This window comes from Amphibalanus amphitrite, unplaced genomic scaffold (genome assembly GCF_019059575.1).
Source record: "Amphibalanus amphitrite isolate SeventyFive unplaced genomic scaffold, NRLGWU_Aamphi_draft 000114F_arrow, whole genome shotgun sequence".
Lineage (NCBI taxonomy): Eukaryota > Metazoa > Arthropoda > Thecostraca > Balanomorpha > Balanidae > Amphibalanus > Amphibalanus amphitrite.
In genome coordinates, this window is record NW_024881609.1 from 973,024 (window position 1) to 1,000,915 (window position 27,892).

General features: G+C 47.5%; 1 protein-coding gene across 2 annotated transcripts; it reads right to left on the reverse strand.

Annotated features, from left to right (window-relative positions):
• Window positions 1-1,070: 1,070 nt before the first annotated feature.
• On the reverse strand, window positions 1,071-20,491 carry LOC122381092 (glutamate receptor ionotropic, delta-2-like). Of its 2 annotated transcripts, none has more exons than XM_043364864.1 (9): window positions 20,261-20,491; window positions 13,367-13,497; window positions 12,915-13,091; window positions 10,574-10,732; window positions 9,996-10,179; window positions 9,561-9,725; window positions 9,231-9,353; window positions 3,971-4,139; window positions 1,071-3,415 (listed from the first exon to the last, which is right to left on the reverse strand). In XM_043364864.1, the coding sequence occupies exons 1-9, from the start codon at window positions 20,370-20,372 to the stop codon at window positions 2,701-2,703; spliced, it is 1,935 nt and encodes a 644-aa protein (XP_043220799.1). In that variant the 5' UTR covers window positions 20,373-20,491; the 3' UTR covers window positions 1,071-2,700. The 2 variants fall into 2 exon arrangements, with proteins under 2 accessions (XP_043220799.1, XP_043220800.1); XM_043364865.1 differs by lacking the exon at window positions 20,261-20,491 and adding an exon at window positions 14,894-14,924.
• Between the last annotated feature and the right edge of the window lie 7,401 nt (window positions 20,492-27,892).

The window sequence follows — 27,892 nt, forward strand, 5'->3', positions numbered from 1 at the left end:
GTCCCTTGCATAGTATCTTCATACACCTTTTTGCACCTAGCTTAGCTGCACCGCACGCATTTATATGTAAAAGTGCTGTCAATTTCGACAGTAAAAAACAGTGCTGAGTGCAATGATGTAGGTATTGAATTGTTGCAAGAGTTTTGCTATTGATAAGTCATCTTATTTTGTCCAAGAACAGGTGAAAGCGGCACTAGTCACGTTAGACATAGCGTACCTATGTACAACGATTGTACATTATTCTCCAGGGTTTTAATCTAAGGCAGAGGACATAACTTTTCAGTAATGTTCAAGTAATTCCGTTTAAATAGCACAAGTAGGTACCTACCTAGTACCTACCCTATCTACCCAAAAGCGCAAATTTAATCACGTTCACTCTTAAAACTACGATGCGTGTGTTTTGCAATGTTTATTCCATCTATGCACCAGAATGTCAGTGTACCTATGTGTGATAGGTATCAAACCTTTGTACCTATACATAGGTACATTCACCATCCTTAAGTTATCACGCTCAAATATGCTACTTTAGATATCTTTACATGCAGATAAACTTATGCACCAGTGGGTTTTTGTCCTCTGTGATTTTTGCGGCGGTTATAAAAATACTTTAAACTCCGTCTTATAGTGGCTTGGCTACAGTGCAGTCACATACCTACACACAGCTCTAAAGTACATCAGAACCAACGTCCTAAAAATATGATTGATGTGTTAACATGTTACTGAACACATAAACAGGTAGGCTGTTCGCTTAATTTACTACAGTAGTGATGTTGATCATTGGCAGGGCCTCCTCTAAGGAATTTTCACTTGGGGGGGGGGGGGGGGCGCAGAGGTTCCAGGAGCCAAACCTGGGGTACCCCCAAATCCTGTTTTCTCATCGGATTTACAGCCACTTGTGTTTCGTCACAACCCTGATACGATTTTTTGTTGAAAACCTAGAAGAAAAAAAATAGAAAACTGGTAAGCGATCCGACCCCGCTGTACGTTTGGGGCAAATACTCCAAATAACGACTAACGAGTCACGAGGGTCAGAGCCATGAAATGAAATTTTCAGGAACTGTGTAGCCAATTGATTACTTCGAACATCTACAAGTTTCGCCGCGATGGGTCACTATTTACGCGAGTTAATTTGCGAAAAAAAACAAGGGGAGTGGGTCTATCCGACCTCCAATAAGTGCGAGGGTTAATCTCTCCCAAACACTGGAAACCAAGGTCGTACCTATATGGAAGCAAACAGCTTCTCTCATCCTATAACTCTGCGATATTCTTATTTGAGCGAAAAGCAGTTTCCTCTTAAAGAATACGCACGCTTACCCGAAAGAATATTCACACTCCTCCGTGTTGAACGTTTGCTTGATTGAGAGGACGACCCAACGGGACGTTTCCTTCTCAAGGGATGGACTTTGTCCCTTTGGGGCGTCAGTCTGTGTTCAATTATAAGTTCAATGTCTGTCCTCTATCCGCTCGTCTTTGGGGGATCTGAAATGTTCTCAGTAGACTGAAAGAGCCCAACCCAACGGTATAAGAAAACTAAAATTAGTCCAATAAGTTGGGTGATCGTTAAGAAATTGTGGATTTTGTTTGTTTGGTTAGCTTGAAGTGGAAGTTCATCATTTTTCTATATCATTGGCTTAACTGCGTGTCTCCCCCCCGTGACGCGATTTCAGCTCCACTGGGGGGGGGGGGGGGGGGGTGGAGTGTGTGGGGGTGCAGTGGCATCACTGCGGGGGCCGCGCCCCCCCCCAGTTAACATGTTAGAGGAGGCCCTGATCATTGGGTGATAAATTGGTGGGATGCCCAATGCCCATAGGGACAACTTTGATCCAACAAGAAAACACTCATCATTGGTGTTACACAATACCTACCTATACATATTTGATTTTTTTCAACGTAGCATGTTTAGGTACCTACACGATTCCAAGCACATCTTGCATGGTTGGGAAATGGAAACATCTCATCGCAGTTTTAGTTTCATTGATACGCCGTTAATTGGGATGAAACTGATTATAAGTTGATAAATCTATATCTAGATAATAGATATGCAACGTATTTTTACAAGGCGGGTTAAAGGCTTTCATAGGCATCGGCAGGTTTTTACATAATTGATCCTTGCATATCGAATGATGCCATCGATCGAGTCTCGTTTATCGATAGGTATCATTATAAGGTAGATTAGCTACTGTGTTAGACCTCGTGCCCTTGGATCACTATTGGGACCCGGGCACATTCGTCACATTGCCAGTTCCAAAGTAACAGCGGGCTCTTTTGAAAATATTCTATTCTATGAGTTAAAGTGTACTGTTGAAAACCAAGCACATCAGCTTTATTGATCGGCCCATTTTTTTTCTGGTCGACCAAGGCTAATGGAAAGACCGGAATATCTCATTTAGATATTTTTATCTCAGTTCAGCCCATAAAAGCCTTGAAAATAAAGGTACGAAGATTTCGAAATTACGTCGATGTTTTCCGGTACATTTAGATACCTACTTATTTTCTATCACATGATTTCATCCGTCAATTTGTAAAATGTCCCAAACGCTTTAACGCCATGACCAGACGATTTATCCACGAGAAAGAGAAAAATATCTTATAAAGAGTCCTCCAAATGTCCACGGTCCACCACCCTCATTTGTCTAGTGCGTTCTCTCTAGTGGCCAGGGTAGACCTGTGAGTGGTGAGCAGCTCTTTGCGCGTGCTAGCCTACTGCCGCATGAGGTGTTCGGGAGAATAGAGGTCGCCGAAGTGGTCGTCAACTCTGGAGCTGTTCGGCCGCTCCTTGAGGTCCTTGAAGACGCGCTCGAACACCTCGCTGCGCTCCTCGGTGACGGGCACGGGCCGCACGCCGCCGGCGCCATCCCTGACGAACATGTACGGCCGGTTGTTGATGTACTTGATGTTGTTGCGCATCTCCTGCAGCACCTCGCGGTCGGAGCGCGGCGCGCCCGAGCCGGAGCCGGCCGGCGCCGCGGACGAGGCCGGCCCGGCCGGCGGCGTCGTCAGCGACGTCGTCACCGCAGACCACGTGGAAACGGCCGCCGGGTTCACGGACATGCCGTAGGCGTAGGTGGTGGTCGGCTTGGACTGGTCGCCGCTGGCGGCCGGCCAGGCGGTCTTGCCGGCGGCGGCGCCGGCCTCCTGGCCGAGCACGCGCTGCAGCACGGAGAGGGACTGGCGGGCGGGCCGGGCGCCCCCTCCGCCGGCACACCGGTCCAGCAGCCGGCCCAGGCCGACCTCCAACAGCAGCAGCGCCACGCCGCAGCCGTACGAGACGAGCAGGATGTAGTAGATCATGCGCAGCTCCTCGTTCTTCAGCTGCGTGCCCTGGATGCCCTTGGGAATGGCGCAGGGCTCGGCGTCCACCTCGGCGTCTCGCTTCCACTTGCTGGCAATGCCGGACATCACCAGCCAGTGGACGCTGCAACACGGAGTGATACGCTTCAACTAAACATCAACAAAAAGCCGGGGTTGATATTATTTATATATTAATATCAATTAATATAATATTTATGTATTAATTATTTTATATATTGCTATTAGAGTTGTAGGGCTCAAATAACAGCGAAAGTGTATGCAAACATATTTATGTTCATAGTGAATGCAGGGAAATTTGAGCCATGGCTTGGTAGCATGACAAACGTTTTTGTAACGTTATTGAAACTACCATACGTCGATGATTCTACTGCAGCTAATAAATCGTAATAAGTAAGCTGTCATATTTTTACAGTTAAATGCGATATTATCTTTAAGCGATAAAGAAGCGTCTTTAAGTTGTTTCGTAAGAAATATTCCAGGATAGAGAGTGATTTTGACAACAGTTCAGGGAAACTGCAGCAGATTGCAATTGACGACTAGTTAAGACATCCGCCGACCGGCCCATTAAACGGACTATGAGTCACAACGCTGAAACTCTGGAAGAGCCAGCTCTGCAGCGGGTTTTGCCCACATATTGCCAGACGTCACGACTACTTACAATGGGTCGAAGATGTGGTGCAGCTGCGAGTCTTTGGGAGCGGCCAGCGAGTACTTGATGTACTGGTCTTTGAGCGGCACCACGTACACGTGGCACGTGTGATTGCTGGCGTAGTAGTCGGCCATCATCATCGCATTCAGCTTGGACACCTCGTCAATGTAAACGTAACCTGTAAAGTGTAAGACGAATAAAGCTTTGCAGGTATAACGCATGCTTATACGAGTAACAGTGTGTGGTGTAGGGATGACAATACAAGAATATGTATGCAACTAGGTTATGTAGGTCCATATCTACTATACATACCTATTTACATGTATGTTTACTCGTATAGGTCTCATTTAAATTTACACACATTTTATAATACTTTCAAAAATTATCTAGGCCATAAATCGCCAGCGTGGTAACCTTCATGAGGTTGAAGGAGGATGGGGAAGATGCCCAGGGGTTAGGAATGTCATGGATTACTCGAAAATGCCGATCGGAAAGCAAGATAATGGTGTTTCAACGGAAGCTGTCATCATTTTTTTCCACAAAGTATCTTACTTTTGTGCTTCAAATATGATAATTTTTTGTTATTTATCATTTTCCTGAAGAAGTACAAGGGGGCATCTTACCCCAGAGGGTGGGAAAGATGCCACTGGCGTTGGGTAAGATGCCCTTCCGCACTAAAAGTGACATAAACGGGCACGTGAATTGCCTGCAACGAATCAGTTCCCTTCGAACCTGCGGTAGACACTTAAATGCCATCGTAAGGGCCCTCAAAAATCGCCGTGAGGAGCTTCAGAGGTCATCGTGAGGGCTAGCATAGTCCAGCGCGGCCAAACAAGCCTCCGTGGTGGCGTTCGGAGACCGTTGTGGGTACTTCATTGCCTTCACTTCAGATGCCAGCGCGGCCCGTAGAAGCCCATAATCAAAGGATGTTGTGAGGGGCCTCAGGGCCAATTATGGGGCCCACAGAGATCGCCGTGAAGGCTATCAGAGTCAGATGTCGCCCAAAAAGTCGGTGTAGGGGCCGAGATACCGGTATGGGGAGGCGGAGCACCTGATCGTATTGGTCTCTCAGTAGTCCTAAATCGGCTTTTGTCTCTCATCACAACTTTGTACTAAATGATTCGACGGGTTCTTTGAAGGGCAGCCCACGGATTTAGCGGGGCGTCTTTCCCCATCAGGTCAGAGGGTATCTTTCCCTGCAAGGTACCGAATTACCATTTAATCAGTACAATTTGTTAGCACGAAGACTACACCCTGAAACAAACTGGTTGGGACACAGTACAGGCTTTTGAATCTCTCACGGCAATAGCAACGGACATAAAAATATTTACCTTGGCTTTGATATTCACAATGTTTTGACACCAAATTTGTTTTGAAAGCAGTAAATATAAAACTTGCAACCACCAGCCCACCGTTGCCCAATTGAGCTAGGCATTTTTTTTGTGTGTGCAGTAATATGGAAGGCTTCCGCTTTACGCTAAGAACATTAATTTCCAGGTTTGATTCTTTGCTCCGCCGTTAGAGGGGGTGGGATATCTTTCCCACTCTGGGCATCTTACCCCACTCTCCCCTAAATGGTGATCTAAATTGCAAGCTACATAACCAAACAAGCGTTTTACTTTACATCAGTGGCGCAGCCAGGATTTCGTTTCGGGGGGGTCATCGCCTCCAAAGCGGGCCCCCTAGTGTGCGGGCCCCCACCCATTTTTTTCAGAATCTTTCCATATTTCATACGCATTCTGCTGAGCGGGCCCCCTTTACCTACACGACAACCCTGAGCGAGTTTGAATCGGAAAATTTTGATAAAACAATAGCTCGGTAATCACCCGGTGTTCAATTTCTACGCAAATTGACCATGACAGAAATATGTGGCTATGAGGTATGAATTCGTATCTTTCGAGGCCGAAATGTGCCCCTTCCGCAATATGCATAGCATATATGCAAACGGAGCTGTTGCCTGCTTCTATCGATCGGACAAGATTTAAGAAGTTCCGTGTGCCTGTCCTAAGACCTAAGTCATCTATTGGCTGCTGTAGAAGATTGTGCCTTTATCCTTCTTCATTACGTGAATTCGCTCACAAGAAGTTTTTCGCGAATAACTCGCGTAAAAAGCGGCCGATCGCGACAACACATTGAGTACCCTCGCGTTTATCAGTTTTACACCTACCCTAGAAATTGCATGACCCTGACTCAAATGACCTTTGACCTGTGACCTACTTTCCGAGACATGTTTGGCCAGAATCGCGATTCGGCGTATGCCGGCTCGCATTAGCCGCGCGTTTGCAATCTTTTCGTGATTTCAAGCGTTCAAACATGTGAGTTGATGCTGCTCCCATGCATTAGGGTGGGTGTCAAGGTCACCTGAAGGTCAGGTCAGGTCATTGACCTATGATGACCTCGGTAATATTTCGAATTATACATGTTTCTAGGCTACTTTTTGGAGCTGAATCCGAATTTAGCAACCATTTGAACATTTGCGAAGTAGTTTTGATGACTTCGTAACATGTTACGAAGCTGTCAGAGGTGGTTGACACGTATTACGAATACGCGTCACGACGCCTACTGGTTGACCTGACCTGACCTGACCCGACCTGACCTAAATGCATAAAGACATCATCTGTGATCAAAACTAACATGATAACTATTCGTGATCAGCACCCTGAAAACCCCTATAGCAGCCACACTTTACGACGTTCTAACAGGTCCCGATTTTCCCGATTTTTGGGTCATTGACCTGGCCTGGAAGGTCAACCAATGACCAATAACCTTAAAATTGAGTATCATCGGCTTACTCTCGTCACGGGCAACACGCTCGTTTTTTTTCGCGAAGCTCTAGCTCGATCATGGGCCAAACGCGGGGGGGGGGCTCGTACCACCCTCCCCTTGTGCCGTCGAAGGACGCAAAATGACTCAGGAATGGCCTGTGCCGGCGAGGGTTAACGCGCTCATATGGGACATGTATTGCCTTGGGCCGGGTTTGTTGTGGTGTGGTGATGTGGTGACGTAGATTGATGTCTGCTATCGAGGTCCCGGCATGGTGTTACTTAGCGCGGGGTACAGGCCAGACCGTTGCACCTAGTGCGCTGAAATTTGCGCGATTTATAGATCAAGGATGGGCAACGTGCCTTTGAGGGTCTCAGCTCGATCGGATCGATAGCGAGCACATGGCGCGTGCTTAAAAAGTGGAAATTCGCGTCATAGGCTTTACAATACATGCATAAATCGGCTTGCAAAATCGTGCGAAAATGGCTGAATTTGCCCGACACTGGTCCGGTCCCGTGCAGTATGGCTCGGTAACCGTGGGCCCGATCGGCACGGGGAACACAGTATCGTGTAGGGAATCGAACGGGCTATCGAATGGTGTGCGGTGCAGGGATGGCACGCGCATCGTGCACCCGTGAGGGCACTTATGCTGGAAAATTGACGTTTCGGACAGATTTGGGACTTAATGCTATTTTCGGGTGACCGTTTGACGGAGCGGGTTCTAACAACGCCTGTTGGCAAAAGAAATGCACAGCCTCGCATGGAAAAATTGTGAAAAGCTAATTGATCAAAAAGAAGGTGGAACAAACCGCTGGAGAAAATGGTATTTGTTAATGACTTACTTAATTACACAGGTTTTACTGCATAAACTGGTACGTTTGAGCGTTGAAAATGGCATAGTTGGAAAGAACATTCAATTTTGTCCAAAATCCAACCATCGCTTTTGCATGACGAGCAGCAGCATTCTTAAAAATATAAATGTTTCAAACCTCTACATAGTAACTCATCGATGGCTTTCATTTTTCAATAACCTACGTCAACGTTTGTTATAAACTACACATGACATGGTATATAGCACGTATATAGTAGAACGCTTGCCTATCAGACACCAGTACCTCGATGCAATGGATATTTTTTCCTAAACCAAAATGCTTAGCCGTCAAAAAGCAATCGACCGAAATGGATACATAACCCACGAACACAAGACCAACCAAACGCCCACCGATCGAAAATACCCCTTATTCGCGTTGCGGAGCAAGCGGGTCACCCTAGCAGGCCCCATTCAACCGGGGACCCGGGCCATATACACACGGGGGCGCGGGCCCTATCCACACGGGGGCCCGGGCCACGTCCACCTGGGGCTCCGGGCCCCGTCCACCCGGGGCCCGTTCTCCCGGGGCCCGGGCCCGTTCTCCCGGGGCCCGGGCCCGTTCTCCCGAGGGCCCGGGCCAGTTCTCCCGGGGGCCCGGGCCCGTTCTCCGGGAGGCCCGGGCCCGTTCTTCCGGGGACCCGGACCCATCCACGGAGGCCCGGGCCCCATCCACCCAGGAGGTCCGGGCCCGTTCTCCCAGGGGCCCGAGCCAGTTCTCCCGGGGGCCCGAGCCCCATCCAACCGGGGGTCCGGGCCCCGTCCACCCGGGGCCCGTTCTCCCGGGGCCCGGACCCATCCACGGGGGGCCCGGGGCCCGTTCTCCCGGGGGCCCTGGTCCGTTCTCCCGGGGGCCCGGGTCCGTTCTCCCGAGGGCCCGGGCCCGTTCTCCCGAGGGCCCGGGCCCGTTCTCCCGAGGGCCCGGGCCCGTTCTCCCGAGGGCCCAGGCCAGTTCTCCCGGGGGCCTGGGCCCGTTCTCCGGGAGGCCCGGGCCCGTTCTCCCGGGGACCCGGACCCATCCACCCAGGGGGTCCGGGCCCGTTCTCCCAGGGGCCCGAGCCAGTTCTCCCGGGGGCCCGGGCCCCATCCAACGGGCCCCGTCCACTCGGGGCCCGTTCTCCTGGGGCCCCGAACCCATCCACGGGGGGCCCGGGCCCGTTCTCCCGGGGCCCGGACCCGTTCTCCCGGGGGCCCGGGCCCCATCCAACCGGGGGTCCGGGCCCCGTCCACCCGGAGCCCGGGGCCTGTTCTCCCGGGGCCCGGACCCATCCACGGGGAGGCCCGGGCCCCATCCACTCAGGGGGCCCGGGCCCATTCTCCCAGGGGCCGGGGCCAGTTCTCTCGTCCGGTTAGATTAAGACCTCTCTCTCCTCTCTCTCTCTCTCTCTCTCTCTCTCTCTCTCTCTCTCTCTCTCTCTCTCTCTCTCTCTCTCTCTCTCTCTCTCTCTCTCTCTCTCTCGAGCGGGCCCCTGACAGAAATTTCGGGGGGGTCAGCTGACCCTCTGACCCCCCCCTGGCTGCGCCACTGCTTTACATTCAACTTCTTTGATACAAAGGCGACTACCAACAAGTTTACAGGTGACTTGCATTGTTTGTTATACGTTAAATTCAGCTCCCCATTAGATTTAAGTCACTCACCGGAGCGAACTTTGCTGATGGTTCTGGCGATGGGCTCATCATGTCGGATGTAGGAGCCCCTACCAGCACTCTGGAGTCGGCGAAGTGTCGCCGAATTGTTCACATACATCTGGATGCTGTCACCTGTTTGAAAGAAGCACGGTGGCTTAAATCATTCAAATGCTTTGGATGAGAGCGAGAGTGTGAACTGAGCTACCTGTAACTAGCTGCAATAAGTTGCGCGTTTGACATCTAATCACGGATTAAGCTCTACCGTAAACGGTCGGTTAGCTGCCCTTGCAAAGCGGACGGAACGGTAAGCGGGCGCGTTGGCAGTGTCGATCTGCTGACCTGCCGGTGCCAGCCAGGACTTTTGGTTGCCGCTGATGTCGTCAATGCTCTGGACGGGCACCTTGAGCGCCGACAGCGTCATGTAGGCGGTCAGGTTGGCCGTGTAGAAGGCCGTCAGAACCGTGATGAATATCCACCAGGTGGCAAACAACATTCGCGACGAGTCTGCCGAAAGAACGGCGTTACAAACGGCAAACAACATTCGCGACGAGTCTGCCGAAAGAACGGCGTTACAAAGGCAAACAGCATTCGCGACGAGTCTGCCGAAAGAACGGCGTTAGAACGAACCCTCCTCGTTTCTATACGGAAAAGGTTTAGATTCAAAGTACACGTACGCAACCTCGGAATATGACCTTCAAGAGTGGTCCTAGATGATGATAGACTACTGCGAACAGAACACATCCCAACCCGGAGCGTGCCGGCGTGCTGGCTCACCTGTGACGGGCGACAACACAGAGCCCTGTTTCATCAGCGCGCCGTAGACGAACCAGACGCACGAGCCGAGCGGGATGACCCGGTTCAGGTGCGCGTCGCCGGTGGACAGCCACACCCGGAACCGGATAATGCCCCAGATCAGCGGGCCCATCACGATCATCGAGATCAGAATCAGCAGCCACACCTGTCGGATAGGCGCGCGCGTGCTGACCGAGTGATCGGCGCTCTGAGATTGATCGCTGAGGTAAAGTGTAACAAACGATTACACATTTTCAATTATATTGATGTGCTGTCACTAGATGAATGCCGGAATGTGGGGAAACACTTTCGGATCAGATCACGAAGGACAAGTTCACTGCTCATTATGACATAAGAAGCGATTTATTTGGCTGAGACAAAGAAAAAATCAATGTCATTCCAAGCTCTAAAAGGCATCGTCTTTTTCAAACTCATCGACAAACCGAGACGTTTAAAATTTTGCGTAACTTCGAATAGATACCCAACTCAGCACTAAAAGTTTATAGTTTCCTTCATGAACCACATCAAATGCACCCAAGCTCACGAAACGTATTCCTTACGTGACTGCTGAATGGAGCCAAGAGGGAGTCGTCTCGAGTCTCCGCTTTTGGCTTTTCTATCAGCAGGCCGATCTGAGAGTAGCCGATTGTTTCACCAAATGAGACGAGGTTTAGACGTTCCATGCTGGATACCAGGAAGCTTCCTGTCATCTCCACTTCCTGGGCCAGCAAACGGTTCGCAAGTTAATATTTATATAAACATACACATTTAGGTAAGTACATGCCGAAATGTTACATAGACACATCTAATACACTCATCCAATAATTACAATCATCCAAATCAATCCATCATATTCTTGCTTCCTCGCGGATAAGGGCCTGAGGTGTTTATTCAGGCATTTTTGAACTTTTTTTCTGTCCGGGAAAGATCGGGGACAAAGGACAAGGCCTGGAGACACTATTGATGAGAGGTGTTTGCCCGTTGGCCGTTCTCTGGTTCGAAGAAGAGGTTGACGGAACGATAGAGCGCTTCAAGATGCTGGGGACTGTCATTCATAGCTGGGCTGATGCTAAGAAGGTATTTTTACAGGTTAAAGGCGCACTTTTCCGAGCCGGTTTTCCGGTTTTCGATGCACTTCTCGACTACAAAATTGGACGATTGGTCCACAATTTCCAATACGCAACATTCTTGGTTTTGCGTATAGTTCCGTTCGAACTTATCTCAAATTAACTTTCTGGCAGCAAGTTTAGGGCAAAATAGTTCTACGTAGGCTTCAATGCTTGAGACAACTGAAGGGTGTAGTGGATTTATTTGCCCGCAACATCAGTGAGAAGTAGCTGCGGCGAATGGCATACCGCCAGCGCCGGGCTGAGCAGCGCTGCCCGAAACAGAGCGGTCATTTTGAGCGCCTGCCCTGAGCGAAGGAAGAAGGGATCGGCTTTTTTTGTTTATATCAAATGTCCAGCAATTGTCTTTCCAATGACGTGACACTTCGCTATGCTGAATGTTGACACAACACACTTATCACGCCTTACTTAATTTCAGTTTTAACCCGCGCCCCGCTGGGCTATTCAGCCATACGCGCCCTGCTGGGGGGGGGGGGGGCAGATTCTGCCCCCCCCTGTCTAACTTCCGAACCGATGGTCGTAGAAAGACGCGGAAAACGGCAATCGAAAGCTCCAACAAGGCGGATCTTAAGAGCCCAATTTTTTTTGCTTAAGTAGGTCAGAGGTCAGGTCAAGGTCAGGTCAAGGATACAAGATGCAAGTTTCTACAGTATCGGCCTTGCACCGTAGTTGCCGAAGAATGGACTGAGATTGATTGCCCAAAACGTGTTCTTAAACTACCAAGACAATATTCGTTGCATAAAATGTCATTCAAAGGTCAAGGTCAAGGTCAGGTCAGGTCAGGTCAGGTCACCAAAAACAAAATATAGAATAGGGCATGTGCGACACATGTTTTATGGGTCATTTTACTCATAAAATTCAATAAGCACACTCAATAAGTGATATGGACCACCTCTGGATGAATTTTAGGTCGAGGTCAGGTCAAGGTCAGGTCAAGTGAGGTCTAAAGTTGGTTGTTAAGGCCTGAAAAGGTGTCTATCTGATGCAGTTTTTCACGGCGAATCGAATGGTGCTATTTTGTTTCCGTACGATGTCTAGAACTTCCAAAAAAATTATTTTTCAAAATTTTGTGTGTCGTGACGTCACAAAATTTTGAATAACTCCCACATTTTTGAACCGATTCTTCTAAAAATTGGTATGTAGGTGCACATAGACCACTTCTCTGATATATTCCGGGTTTTTTCGATACACTCAAAATTTTGGATTTTATAATTATTTTTCCAAAAAGTCAGTTTTTTGAAAAAATTTGGGCCAAAATCCAAAATTTTCAAAAAACCGAGATAACCATTTGATAGACAAAGTAGAATCACGTATAACCTTTTTGTTACGTCTTGATTCCTTTAAAAATGAAGATGTTAGCGGCGTTTGAAATTTTGCCGTTTTTGAGGCGAAAATGGCGAACATGACGTCACTAAAACGTCAATTTCTCAAAAATTTTCCGACGGATTTCGCTCAAATTTTCAGGTAACGTGTCAAATTGATGTATGATAAGGTACTGAAAGTTTGACGTCGCTGGCGTAACGCGTTTAGAAGTTATTGGCGAAAAACGGGAGGGAAGGCAGATTCTGCCCCCCCCCCCCCCAGCGGGGCGCGGGTTAAATGATCACTCCGTAATGTCGGGACAACTTGAAAGTTCAAAATATGCAACTGATTAGCTTTTTTCATTGCATTAGCTACATTTAATCTGGGTTCAATGCGTTCCTCCCCCCGCCCTACCCCCACCCCCCCCCCCCCCCCCCCCATCCCCACCCCGTCGGGCGCGAGTCCAACTCACGTCCTCTAGCAGCTGTCCGGTGAGTCCACTCCAGCGGCCGCCGCTCTGAGGGACTCCTCCGGTCGGCACGGGCGCGCCCACATACTCGGGCGTGAAGTTGAAGACGGATGCGAGTACCTGGACCACGCGGATCGACCAGCTGTCGGGTTCGTAGCGCGGCGGCACTGGCGGCGGCAGCTGCACGGGGACACGGGAGGCGTTATTTTACACTGACTTCTCTAACTATATACACTATGCAGAGCGAGCAGACTGCAGACCCATACTCGTAGGTATGCTTGTTTTTATGTACGATGAAACGACTTTCGAGTTCAGGATATATGATGGACCGATCTATGACCATCTTCCTTATCTATGCTGGGCCATCTGCAGTAAAAGATTGAGTTAATTCATCAATGAGTGACGCATGGTTGATTGATAATGCAGCGTCACGCACATTTTGAGCAGCACTCTACCTTTTTGACGCCGACTCTGATGGTGCGATTCTGGAGATTTCTGGTGACGCGGGGTCGCATCCACTCGACCAGCTGTCCGTCCGTCAGCCGCAGGTAATCGTCCGTGGTGTCACAGGCCGTCCGGTACGCCTCTGCAGGCAGACGGTGGTTGACAGGCACGGCACCGTTACTGGGTCCATTGACAGATCACAAAACGTTTACACCGAACCACCCAGGTAGATTTTTATGTATTATTTTGATTAATTTTCTTTTGAAGATGTGCCAACACTCAAATAACACTTTTCTAACAATCAAATAATCATTCGAGGCGGCTGCACATGATGTAGGTACGCGCTGGAGTGAGGAGTCGATGGACGTGCAGAGTCTCTGCCAGGTATCTTTTAACGCTAAGGATTAGCGGCAAAATGCACAAAAATTCACGGAAACTCTTCGTCTGGGTAGGATGGAGGGTTGGCTACAACTACCAGTTTTTTTTCGTGTGTACAGAAGACCGCCAAGCGCCGCGAAATTTGGCTTACGATGCATCAGCTAGATCGCACCTATGGCTTATGATATATCAATTTCGCATCGCGTGTGAATTTTTGAACCCAGGTCACCTTGGTCACAAGGTCAGATTACCAGGTCAATTTAAGCGACTATGCCTGTAAAACTTTGTGATTCTGTCAAATTCCTACAATTTATATCTTAGAAGTTTGATACTCGGGCTATTGCATGAGGGAATCAGTGCCGACAATTAATATGTCTCGGAATTTTGATATCAATGACCTGAGGTCAAGTCAATTTTGATTATTCGATTCCTTCTCTTGATTAACCCGCGCCCTGCTGGGGGGGGGTGTGTTTGAACACCCCCCTTGTGGTTTTTCGCGAATAGCCGTTTTTGGTACACCTTATTATACATCAATTCTACACATGTTGTGAAAATTTCAGACTAAGGTCATTCAAGGTCAGATCACCAGGTCACTTGAAGTGACCTCACCTCATAAAAAGTTTCAATGTCTGTCATAGCTACACCGAGTGACCGATCGCTTTGAAACTTTCAGCGATTTTAAGAGCAATAGCATGTACAAAATTTATATCTCAGAATTTTGATATCGATGACCTAAGGTCAGGTCAATTTTGCGACCTCCCCATTATAAGTCAATGGGAGAAAATTGAAATGCGCCTCTTTTGGACGAAAGACATTATAAACACTCCCAAACACTGAATTACAAGTGGTTTAGACACACTGAACATGAAAATGGTGTCCGTGACCCCTGTTTATGCCCTGAGGTCATTTTAGGTCACGAATGGCATCTAACAGTTTTTCGCAAATAACTTTTGATAGAGGCATGCTAGAGCGATGAAAACGCCTTAGATGTGTTCAGCTCGACGATACGGATCGACTGATATGCAACATGACCCTTTCCGGTCAGGTCATGACCTTGACCTGAGGTCAAATTTTTCAAGTTGATCTTTCAAGGTCAAGTTATAGTTCATTCGATGCGTCTTGACGAGAGGAACACGATGCCGGTAACAGGAAGCTCGTACAAGGCTTGGGTCAAAAGTCTGATAGGTCTTATCACAAGTGTATTCGCGGCCATTGGGGCGACGTAAGAAAAGAAGAAAACAACTGTCCCCAAGAACTTTAAATTATCAGTTAGCATGCACCTTTTCCTTGATGTGTACCTAGAGAATTTACCATTAATTGTTACTTGTTAGAGAAAATTGCGTTTAACACGCGCAGTGGAAGGGGGGGGCGGATTTCGCCCACCCCTCCTGTTTTTCGCCATTAACTCGCGCCGCGAACATAATATCAATGTGAAATTTTGGCTACCTGTCCAAAATTGAATTGCGGATCTTCTCGTGCAAGAAATAAGAAAATCGGTTCACAACTTTTCTAGTAATAGCGGTGTAAAGTCAAACATCCTGCCGCCGCGGCGGCGCGGCGGCGCGGCGGCGCGGCGGCCGGCGCTAGCCGTTACGCGCCGCCTGAATTGTAGACTGTGCCGGGGCGGGACGGTTCCGTCTTTACATCGCGCTCCTTACCGCTGATTACATTAGATTCGCGTCAAATTCGGTGAGAAGACTGAGAAATGTACAGGCAATCATATGGTCAAAGAATTGAAAATCGGCCGGTAACAATTTGAGTTATGAGTGTGTAAACACAAAATTGTGATTGCCGCGTTTCCCGCGTCGGCCGATGCCGCTTCAGCCGGCGACATCTTACCCTTAGCAGGCTTCTAACTGCCATATTTATTGTTGGATTATCTAGAAATTCACCATACATACTCCCAAATGTTTGTTCTTTCGTAAAGTGAAAGAAAAAAGAAAATCGGCCGGTAACTTTTTGAGTTATCGGCGTGTAAACGCAAAAAAGTATCTAATATGGTAGATTTGACCATATTTGACCTCATTTGACCTTGAAGATATTGACCTAGGGTCATGAAATTCACACACAACAGAGTTCCCCATGGCCCCCACCTACCCTCCAAATTTCGTCTTTCTAGCTCCAGTGGGAGCTGAGATCTTAGGGGGGGCGACATCCGCCCCCCCCTTCCACTGGGCGTAGTACTCGCAACCCTTCCACTGCGCGTGTTAAAATCTTCCATTTATGCTTTTATCATCGTTTGCACAATATGTTCTTTTACTAAGCTAGAAAAACATTAAAAATAGTTCCCGCATCATCAAGAACAATAGGGAAGGCTTGAAGTTAATACAATAATCTAAACGGTTTTGTAATCAATGTGAAGACACTTCTAAAATTGCCTGTAGAAATATTGAAGGCAAAAGTTCAACTTTTTCATAAGACTGATGTCTATAAACCTATTCAACGTGTGACAACTCAGCCGGTATTTCGTCGCCTACAGCCCAGCTTTCCCTAGTGACCGATAGAGGCGCTGCTATCGATGTCCGCCCGTGCCGCCTAACGTAGGTATTGCAGAAAAACTGTTTCCGAAAAAAATCGGCTATTTTTGCAGTTTTTGCCCCCTGCCGGCAAAGCCGTTGACGTTAGGTCAAATCTGAGAAAATTACTCAGAAAGGGCGTTAATAGGGCTATCGGCTTTTCCGCGGCGCTGTAGCTCTATTGGTTCCCGAGTTATGCGTTGGCTTCTTGGAAATTGTCGTCATTCGACCTGGAAATCGGCGAAATTTTGCCTTCAATGACCTCTGGTGACCTGACCTTTGACCTGACCAAAAAAATTGACCGAAGTGATTTCCTCATTATTTTTGACGCTCTTTCGAACGCCGCCTTCCACGTATCGCTACGTGGCCCAGGAGCCGAGTTAGAAGGGGGGGGGGTGTTCAAACCCCCCCCGCAGGGCGTGGAAATCCAGGACCCCCAGCCGGGCGCGGGTTAAAGGGCAACGGAAAAAAATCAGATGCTCTTCTTCTGGGCGAAAACACTGTCATACTTGGCATATAGGTGAAAAGGACACCCTGAATCTAAAAGTTGCACCCGTGACCCCCGTTATGCCCTTGAGGTCATCTCAGGTCATGAAACGTCTTAAACAGTTTTTTTTACAACAACTTTGGATGGAAGCACGCCAGAGCGATGAAAACACCGTAGGTGCGTTCAAATCTATTAATATACATTAATGTAGATTAAAGCATGACCTTTTACTTGACCTTGACCTGACATCAAATTTAAAGTTGACTTTTCAGGTCACCTTATTGTTCATTCGACGCGACTCGACGAGAGAAACGTGATTACGTTTGAATCAACGCCTAGCTTGCATGGTGTCAAAAGTTATGAGTACCTATTGCAGAAAAAAATGTTTCACAAAACATCAAATTTTGAGAGTTATTGCTCCCAGAGGCGCTTCGAAAGACCTATCGAATGCTCTTTTCACGGAGCTTGTTTCCCGGGGTATGCACCGATTGGTAAAAAATATCGAAATCGGAAACAAATCATGATATTTTTTACCTTTGGTGACCTCCGTGCAGTGATTTCAGGGATGACCTCATTAGAAAATGACCTCAATGATTCTCTCAAAGATCTTGCAGCGAGCTATCCATTTCTTTTTTCGCGTCATTCTAGCTTTTTTACTTTCCGAGATAACCTATGTGGCCAAATACGACCCCCCCCCCCCCCCACACACACACCGTAGCGAGGTTGGCTGCGATGCCGACCCGGGCGCGGGTTGAATTATTTGTAATTTATTGGGCATGCTTTTTCGGTCATTTTCGATCATTAAATCTAGCTATAGCGTCGTAACAATACGCTGTTCGAATTAGTTCTAACAGGCCACGTAAAGGTCGCACCAGTGTTAAGTCCAAAATTCTAATTTTTTATTTGGAAAATGACGAAAGCATATCTAAAGGGAGCAGCTAACGCTAAAAAAAACAATGGTTCACACATTTTTTTGTTGTTGCAACATCCGAAACGCGCAGAAGAAAATGTATTCAAATTAAAAGCTAGGTAGGGTGTATGGCCTATGTAGGGTGTAGGGCCTATGGTGTATCCGTGAATTCACCAATTGTAAAAGAGAATCTGCCATTTGTTGAGATATCTGGCTAAAATTTACCGAAGAAGGTTATACGAGTGTGGCTGTGAATTATCCCGCGCGGGGCTGGGGGGGGGGTAAATTTTACCCCCCCCCCCCCTCGCGAATATTTGCAATATCTCAAAAACGGCGGCGCGCAGCGCCGCCAAACTTTCAGTACCTTTTCTTACATCAATTTGACACGTTCCCTAAAAATCTGAGCGAAATCCGTCGGAAAATTTTTGAGAAATTGACGTTTTAGTGACGTCATGTTCGCCATTTTCGCCTCAAAAACGGCAAAAGTTCAAACGCCGCTAACATCTTCATTGTTAACCCTATTCCTGGCGGGGGGGGGGGGCCTCAGGAGCCCCCCCCCCCTGAGGTTTTTTGGTTATATCTCCCAAACGCGTTGAGCTAGGAAGCTCAAATTTTCTGACTTTTCCTAAAAGGCTTCTACGCAACATGTCTGAAAATTTTGAGTTGATCTGACCTCAGGTCAGGTCACCAGAGGCGGTTTGGTGACGCTACCTCAGAAAAGTTTGCAATCACGCCAGAGCTAGAGTTTTTGACCGATCAATTTCTTCTCTTCAGGGTTTAGTTAGGGTACCAGTATGTGCAATTTGTATATCTCGGAATTTTGATATCGGTGACCTAAGGTCAGGTCAATTTCGCGACCTCACCATTATAAGTCAATGGGGGAAAAATCAACTCCCTGTTTTTACCACTAAAACGGGTCGGAATGGCCCCATATACCATACATGACTTCATATACGATCAACCTTCACTACCTTGAGGTCTGTTTTGCTGTTGGGCAGCTGTGAGGTCATGTGACGTCATCAAAGGTCACCAAAGGTTTTTGGCCAATAACTCCGTACAGGAACAAGATACAGACGCGTGGATGGTCTCATTGTGTTCAGCTCGTCAAGACGCATCGAATGATATACATGATGACCTCGAGGTCACGTGACCTGAGGTCAACCTTTGACCTTGACCTTTCGAGGTCAACATATATATCATTCGATGCGGATTGACGAGAGGATCACGATGATGCCCTTAGTTTGTTCCTATCTTGACTAATTCGAAAGTTATTCGAGAAAAACTCTCCATATCTAGTGCCGCCATTTTGACTTTTTCGACCCCTGTGACGTCATCTTTGACCTGACCTGAAAATGACCTTTGTAAAAATTGTAGATCTTGGCCGTGCGTATCCGATGCCGTTTACCGCTTGTCGCTATCTTGCTTCGTTCTCGAGATCTCAGGGGGGGGCCGAATCGGCCCCCCCCGCCAGTTTCTTGTCCCGGCGGAGCCCGCCAGGAATAGGGTTAAAGGAATCGAGACGTAACAAAAAAGGATATACGTAATTCGACTTTGTCTATCAAATGGCAATCTCGGTTTTTTGAAAATTTTGGATTTTGGCCCAAATTTTTTCAAAAAACTGACTTTTTTGGGAAAATAACTATAAAATCAAAAATTTTGAGTGTATCAAAAAAACCGGAATATATGTCAGAGAAGTGGTCTATGTGCACCTACATACCAAGTTTTAGAAGAATCGGTTCAAAAATGTGGGAGTTATTCAAAATTGTATGACGTCACGACACACAAAATTTTTGAAAAATGACTTTTTTGGAAGTTCTAGACCTCGTACGGAAACAAAAATAGCACCATTCGATTTGCCGTGAAAAACTGCATCAGATAGACACCTTTTTAGGCCTTAACAACCAACTTCAAAATTTGACCTCACTTGACCTGACCTTGACCTGACCTCGGCCTGAAATTCATCCAGAGGTGGTCCATATCACTTATTGAGTGTGCCTATTGAATTCTATGAGTAAAATGACCCATAAAACATGTGTCGCACATGCCCTTTTCTAGATTTTGTTTTTGGTGACCTGACCTGACCTGACCTGACCTTGACCTTGACCTCTGAATGATATTTTATGCAACGAATATTGTCTTGGTAGCCTAAGAACACGTTTTGGGCGATCAGTCTCAGTGCATGACTCCATTCTTCGGCAACTACGGTGCAAGGCAGATACTGTAGGAACTTGCAATTTGTACCCTTGACCTGACCTTGACCTTGACCTCAAACATAAAATTAAGTACATGTTTTTAGTTGTTCGTGATGAGATCTTTCGATTGCCGTTTGAATTTTCCAAATCGGACCATTAGTTCGGGAGATAACAGGGGGGGGGGGGTAAAATTTACCCCCCCCCCCAGCCCCGCGCGTTCGGCTGGAGACCCCAGCCCCGCGCGGGTTATGACACAAGGTACTTCTGCTACAGGTCCAAGGCAGTATGCATCGTTCTACCGCTGCCGGTCTGTGCTCGTGCCTGGATCGTGCTGTCACAACTGCTGACCGGACTCACCGCTCTAGTTAATATGTATTGCAGGCCTGTGCGCTGTGTCGCTGCTGCAGTGTCCCGAGACTCACCATTCTGCTGCTGCGGCGCGGTGAGAGGCGGCACGGGCGGCAGGGTGGGCCTCAGCGCCTGCAGGCATACCGTGCTGAGCACCGTGCTCACGAACCCGGCCGAGGTGGCCATGGTGCCGCCTAGAAGCGGAGCTGCTCCGTGTATAGAGCGGCACGCCACAGGAACGTGGTCACAAACACCACCAGGAACAGCAGGACCAGGTAGGCGAACATGGGTGGACCGAGCGGAGCCGCGGCCGGGCGGCCACTGCGGCACCGCGGCGGGCCGACCGACGCCGCCCGGCCGGCGCGCAGCGCAGCCGGCCGGGGCCGCGCCGCGCCTCACACCAACACTAATGGACCCCCTGAGTGTCCACTGTCTAATGGTATACTGACACTGATCAATGAAAAGCTGCTGAGTTTCCTCAGGACAGGTGCCGCAGCTGATTTCTTCTGGTCGGTGTTATCTTCAGCCGTTTTTACGACTGGCTATCTGGCGAATGCACCTAAATTTGACCAAATCTGCATTAAATTTCTTTAACAACAAATGGTTTCATAGGTATCAACAATTTATTTCAGCGTGTTCATCGAAAATAATCTCTGATTATAATTTGAAAAATGAGGTCTTTAAGCATCTGCGCAACATAAACTAACAACTTTTAAGAAACACCATGAATCTAATTTGACCAAATCTATGCCAAATATTCACCTAATCTGCACCAAATGTGTACCAGATGGCCGTTGTGAAAACGGCTAGTATAACTATAGTTGATGATATGACCAGACGCAATTTGTTTCCTCTCTCTCTCTCTCTCTCTCTCTCTCTCTCTCTCTCTCTCTCTCTCTCTCTCTCTCTCTCTCTCTCTCTCTCTCTCTCTCTCTCTCTCTCTCTCTCTCTCTCTCTCTCTCTCTCTCTCTCTCTCTCTCTCTCTCTCTCTCTCTCTCTCTCTCTCTCTCTCCTCTCTTTCTCTCTCCTCTCTCTCTTTCTCTCTCTCCCTCTCTCTCTCTTTCTCTCTCTCTCTCTCTCTCTCTCTCTCTCTCTATCTCTCTCTCTCTCTCTCTCTCTCTCTCTCTCATGATGTTCATTGTTCACTCACCTTTTTGACTGATTATAATTCTAATGAAGTAGGTCGACGAATGCAGACTTATGGAAATGTAACCACTATCCTACGAGGGGCGTTCAAAAAGTTCTCGGCCCGACCATGAAGGAGAAGAGATACGACGTCGACTTATTAGACCAAAAATGTTCATTTATTCAAATAACCAGCGTTAAGACAAAAACATTTCGCGCAGCGCTTCGCGAGAGGCCCCTGGGTCTCCATAGCCAAGTGGGTTTCAGACGCATCTGGCACGTCCAAGACGGCTGCTTTTGTCTCCTTGCTGTCAGCGAAGTTGCCACAGCTAAGCAATTTCCTTATGTTGGGGAAGAGGTGGCAACCTGATGGTGCAAGGCACGGAGAAAAAAGTGGCTGTGACAACAACTCGAAGCCACAGCTCACTGCTTCGCTGATCGTCACCCTGCTCATGTGTGCTGGTGCGTCGTCCTGGATCAGAAGCACACTTTTAGTCAGCTTCCCTAGTCTCTCCTTGATATCTGCTGCTCGCTACTGTTATCGAAGGGAGGTGTAGTATTCATCATTAATTGTGCGCCTCTGTTTTAGAAAGTTGACGAGCAGAGCCCCGCCAGCATCCCAAAATGCAACCACTGTCACCTTGCCGTCTGACTTAAACACGTCGCACACATTTGGTGGCCTTTACTCAGTGTGCTTCCAGTTGTGCAACTCGGCCACGCCCTTAGGATCAACGTGTGACACCCACAATCCCTCCACGGTAACAAGTAGTTCAATGAACTCTTTTGGATCTTCGATATAGGGGCCAAAATTTTCGCGTTACGCCTCCTTTCGAGTTTGCCTTTCCTTTGGAGTCAGCAAACGGGGGATGCATCTTGCAGAGATCTTAAACATATTAATACGCTGTCGAAGAATGGCTTTGAGGAACCTGATAGACACCTCCGCTTCTGCTGCGTTGTTCCAGACCAGAACATTTGTCGTTTTCACAAAGAAGTGCTAATTTTTCATATTTTCTTGAGTCAATGCTGTTGATGGCTGGCCACTGCGGGGGTGACCTTTAATGATCTGTTGACCAAAATTGAACAGAGATGTCCGCTTTTTGACGCTACTGTAAGAAACACAAACCTCAACATGGGTTGGCACTGGCTTTTCGTGAATAACGTTTGGTGCATTTTTCTGCAATACATGAACTAAATCACTGCTCCCTTCTGGGCGTCGCCCATTCTGACCGGGAATGGCAAACTATGTTACGATTAATTAGCAGCCTGAACCAATCACAGGGCAGATTGGTTAATGGCTACGTAAGTGGACATCGCAATAACACATCATTGAACACACCGCGTTGCAGGCCGAAATTCCAACTCCTTCATGGTTGGGCCGAGAACTTTTTGAACGCCCCTCGTAGTTGTTAACGATGTGATGATCATATGCCTCTACGGTGGCTGACCTTTTCGCCTTTCGGAGGGCAGGAGAGAAGGTTTTCTCATTCTTCCAAAACTACGATCTTTCACCTTCCATGCCTTTTGTTTTCTAAATCGACTATTTACGGTGTGCCAGCTTTTTATCGGAAGAACTTTGTGGTCGCTCAGAAAAGGCGAGCTTTTAGTCTCCTTTCACCTTTGCATCCCCTGTTTTGTCTTTTTAGTCTTCGTTTTCAGCCCATGGTCATCCCAGCTGGTCAGAACTATTGGGTATAAGTGCGACGTTCTCAGTATGAACACATTAACTTACACTAGGGTGTTGTTGCAATGACATATGCATGGGTAATGCAATGCACTTCTAGGCGACAATGAACAAGTTATTAACAACAATCAGCAAACATTCTGTTTCTGGCTTATTGGCAGGTGCCACCGCGGCAGCTTGGCTATTAATCCTCCAATTTACCTCGGGAACTTTTGTGCCTAACCGAAAATCTATAGCAAATGGCTAGCAACATACATTCTAAAGTACTTTTGTTTGATGAGTGGACTTCCCGTGCAAAGACATTCAAACCGTATGCGAGTATAATTGTCTACCGTAGCTGGCACTTTGGCGTGAGTGCAACGAACACAGCAAAATAGATGCTGCACGAAACGGTCAATTTCGCGCTTAGGCCGATGCAAGGCCCTGTATGCGCCGATGCGGACTGAAAGCATGCATAAGGGGAACCTGCACCAGCGCGCAGTGATCGCGTCGATGTGATGGCCGGCTCAACTTAACCGTCACTAGGCGAGAGCCTTTTTCATAACGCGGACGGCGAGGGGGTTGGTATGACCATCTCTGGTGATTGGCTCCTATGACACATGCAGCAAATGTGTGAGTACCAGATAGCCGTCGTGAAAACGGCTGCTATCTGCGAAAAACTTCGGGGATTGTATCAACCCCTTCTTTCGCCGATCGAGGGTTAACCAGCCTCATTTAACATGACATGTTATGCCTTTATTTTAAGCGTTGGCGCCTGGGTCCTGTATCCGTTTAAATTTCGTTGAAATTTCGTGTAGCAATGCGAATCTAGCACTGCATTTCACTATAACAATGCCGTCAGGTCAATCATGTGAGAATATCAGACGCATTCTTGTGACTAGAGCTGCGACAGACTCAATATTCGATAACATGTATCTATATCAATTAATCAGTTTCGTTCTAACTGGGTAAGTAAGTACCTACACCAGGCTAAGGACGGCGCCGGGAAGGCTCGTCGAGAGACCTCAGAGACGTGTTCCGTCCGCGCGGTGTTTACACACCATGATCTCCCTCAGTCGGCGCCGCCCGCCGCGCCGGCGCAGTAACCAAACGTCGTTATCGTAAGGGCCGTGAAATGAGGAGGGGGAGAAGGCCATTAACGTGGGAAAAAAGCGCTCTACCCTGGTGACATCTACTGGCTGAGAATCGGAGTAGTAGTGCTCGGACACCAACGCTGAGCGGAGCCACCTCCGAAGTTAACGCACCCTTAATTCATTCGTCTAGGCTAGAAAATGTCATACAACGGGTGCTTACAACAATAGGGGAAGTGGGGGCAATGCCGGAGTTGGGGCAAAGCCGAAATTCGAGATATTTCGAAAACCGTAAGACATGGATGCCACCTGTCAGTGATGCTCTGAAGCTTAAGTGACTACAATTATCGCATGTTTGTTACGAGTCGTCATTTGGAATACTTCGGCTGTGAGGGCGCCAAGAGCGTTTTCAAGATACGCGTTCCTTGTACTACATGCGCCTTTGAAGCTGCATTTCTTACTCATTATGCTACCGTTTGTCTGGCCAATTCGGTCAAGTAATCTTCAGCATGTCTTTGCATAAGTGTGCTGCCTATTTGAAATTTATACGGCACGTTGAAAAGTTATGGGCCTGCAAATGAAAGTATGGCTGGCTGGGGTAATGCCGAAAACGTGCAATTACGCACGTTAAAGCACGCTACGTGGACTTTACTGCTGTAGAATAGCAACGCGAAATTTTAGTCACACAAATTACACTTTCAACCGACACAACGGCCTGTTACCTATAAGGAATTACTTACCTGGCATTTTCTTATTTTATCACACAATTATAACTTCCAGTGTGCACCAAGCGTCCTCAAGCTCTTAAAACGCGTGTCAGCTTTGATAAATTCTGGATAAAGTTTGAGATTAAGTGGCAAAACATCAATGTCGGCATTCCCCGTAGATCATTTCTCCCATTTTCGGCTTTCCCCGCAGTCCGGGGCAACGCCGAAAAAGTCACTTCTTTGATATTTTTAGTTTGTGCGCTTAACGGTATGCGAATTCATCAAATGCGCCTGGTATGTTTGAAAGGCAAAAGACTGGCCTCTCGAATGACGCCAACAAGAATAGCTTATGTTGTCTACCTTGCGTGCTACGGGCGTCAGAAAAAAAGTATTCGGCGTTCCCCCAACTTCCCCTAGCATTGAAGCAGATTTTCACCAGTCGAAAGTATCGAATCCGAATCGACCATAAAACATGAAAGTACGCGAAACGACTTACATACATGTCCTACATTTAGCCACAGATGATACATTCAAACCCAGTTCCATATAATTGCTTACGAATAGCTCCGGATAAATCGAAAACAATAACAAGTTTTTCAACTTTAAGAAACTGAGCCGAACACGACAAGTTTATGGGTAGAATGCATGATTCATCACAACTTTGCATCGGACGACGCGCTATAGCACACATTAGGGGAAGACGGGAAACACCGACCCCCTTAACCTTTTAGGGTCTAGGCACGTAATTTTTGGCCAAATGATCAATCTCTCAATTTCATTGGATTGTTGCACCAATTCTACAAACATATCAACCAATTATTTTCTTTTAGTGTCGTTCATAATTGCATTATTCCACATTCAATAACTGTCTACATTTTTTTTCGGTGTAACACCGACCGTTGGGTAACACCGCCCGAGCTCAGCAGGCAACGAAATTTGCAGATTGCTGGACTATTAACCCGCGCACCGACGGGGGTCTGCGCCAACTTAGTACCGACGGGGGGGGGGGCGGATGACCGCCCCCCCCTGAGATCTCGAGAACGAAGCAAGATAGCGACAAGCGGTAAACGGCATCGGATACGCACGGACAAGTTCTACAATTTTTACTAAGGTCATTTTCAGGTTAGGTCAAAGATGACGTCACAGGGGTCGAAAAAGTCAAAATGGCGGCGCTAGATATGGAGAGGGTTTTTCTCGAATAACTTTCGAAGTAGTCAAGATAGGAACAAACTAAGGGCATCATCGTGATCCTCTCGTCAATCCGCATCGAATGATATATGTGTTGACCTCGAAAGGTCAAGGTCTCAGGTCACGTGACCTCGAGGTCATCATGTATATCATTCGATGCGTCTTGACGAGCTGAACACAATGAGACCATCCGCGCGGCTGTATCTTGTTCCTGTAAGGAGTTATTGGCAAAAAACCTTTGGTGACCTTTGATGACGTCACATGACCTTACAGCTGCCCAACAGCAAAACAGACCTCAAGGTAGTGAAGGTTGATCGTATGTGAAGTCATGTATGGTATATGGGGCCATTCCGACCCGTTTTAGTGGTAAAAACAGGGAGTTGATTTTTCCCCCATTGACTTATAATGGGGAGGTCGCGAAATTGACCTGACCTTAGGTCACCGACATCAAAATTCCGAGATATACAAATTGTAGCTACTAATGACCTAATAACATCCTGCGACTTTCAAAGGCCTCCGACATCTACTGTAGCTCTGGCACGGTGACAAAGTTGCAAAAAAGTGACTTGAGGTTGGGTCATTCAAAGTGACCTGGTGACCTGACCTTAAAAGTTAGGAGGTTCAAACTTGCACACCATGTGTAAAATTGATGAGAGAATAGTCATACCAAATTTCGCGGCGCTACGCGCCGCGGTTTTCCCGCTATCCGCGAAAAACCTCAGGGGGGCGGATATCCGCCCCCCCCGTCGGTGCGCGGGTTAAGTTGTTCTTCGTATCGTAGATTACGAGGCGTTTTAGTATGCTTATAAAATACAGTGGAAACGATTTCATTGTATCCCTGGTACAATGTAGTACTCACTTATCTAACTAGACGACTTGAAGTCCCAAAATTTCATTTTCTCGAAATCTTTAATGATCCTCTAAAAAGAAAACATAACAACGTTCTTTCTTTATTTGAAATGCGTCACTCCAGGGTTAGGGGTCACAATATGCTATTAAATACCAATTTTCCCAAGTGGGCGGTGTTACCGAAGTGTCTGCATTGTTGTAAAAAAATCTTTCAATATGGCAGCACGGCCAACATTTCGCTCGAGCAGGAGCACGTATAACCCGGCAGTTGCTGGGGTATTTCGCCACCCACCGTTTGCTGGGGGGGGGGGGGGGGGCGTTAAACGCCCCCAGCCGATAACTCGAGAACCAATAGGCGCAGCGAAACGCACGAGGCGGCAAACGAAAGAGCGCGACGAGACGCTTCAGATGAGTACTTTAAAATTGAATTTTGAGGTCACAGGTCGGGTCAAGGTCAGGTCAAACACCTGAAATCGGGCTTTCAGTAGCATGGACTTCAGGACTTCGCAATGGGCGCCTCTCGCCATAAACTCTGTCAAAACGGTGCACAATCCATCTTATAAGGCTACAAGAGTGTCAGCTCCATGTAGGGGTCAGTCAAGCATAGGTCAGGGTCAAGGTCAGGTCAACCGGGTAGGCACATATCCCCGAACATCAAAACTGATATTCGCAGCCTGTGACACATGTTTTATAGGTAATTTGGGGCGTAAAACACAATGGTGACATTCATTTTATCATATGAGTACGTGTTTGGCTCAAAAAGTTCAATTTAAGAAATTCATGTATCATGGTCGTGAAGTAGTCACGAAAAATTGCCAAGATTCAGTTCAAGATAATGGAAAATGCGGAACGATAATCAATAATCGAAGATAGCCATTTGATTGACCATGGTATTGGCAGTCTAATGGCGTTTACGGCATGTCTGTATGTCTATTCTGTGATTTTATATGATTTTTTGAACATATGCCGTTTTTGGTCGAAAACTCAGAAATCATGACGTCACTTAAACCTCGATATCTCAAAAATTTTCCGACCGATTTTTTTGAAACTTTGTCACAATAAACTTCAATCAATTCCCTACCGGTA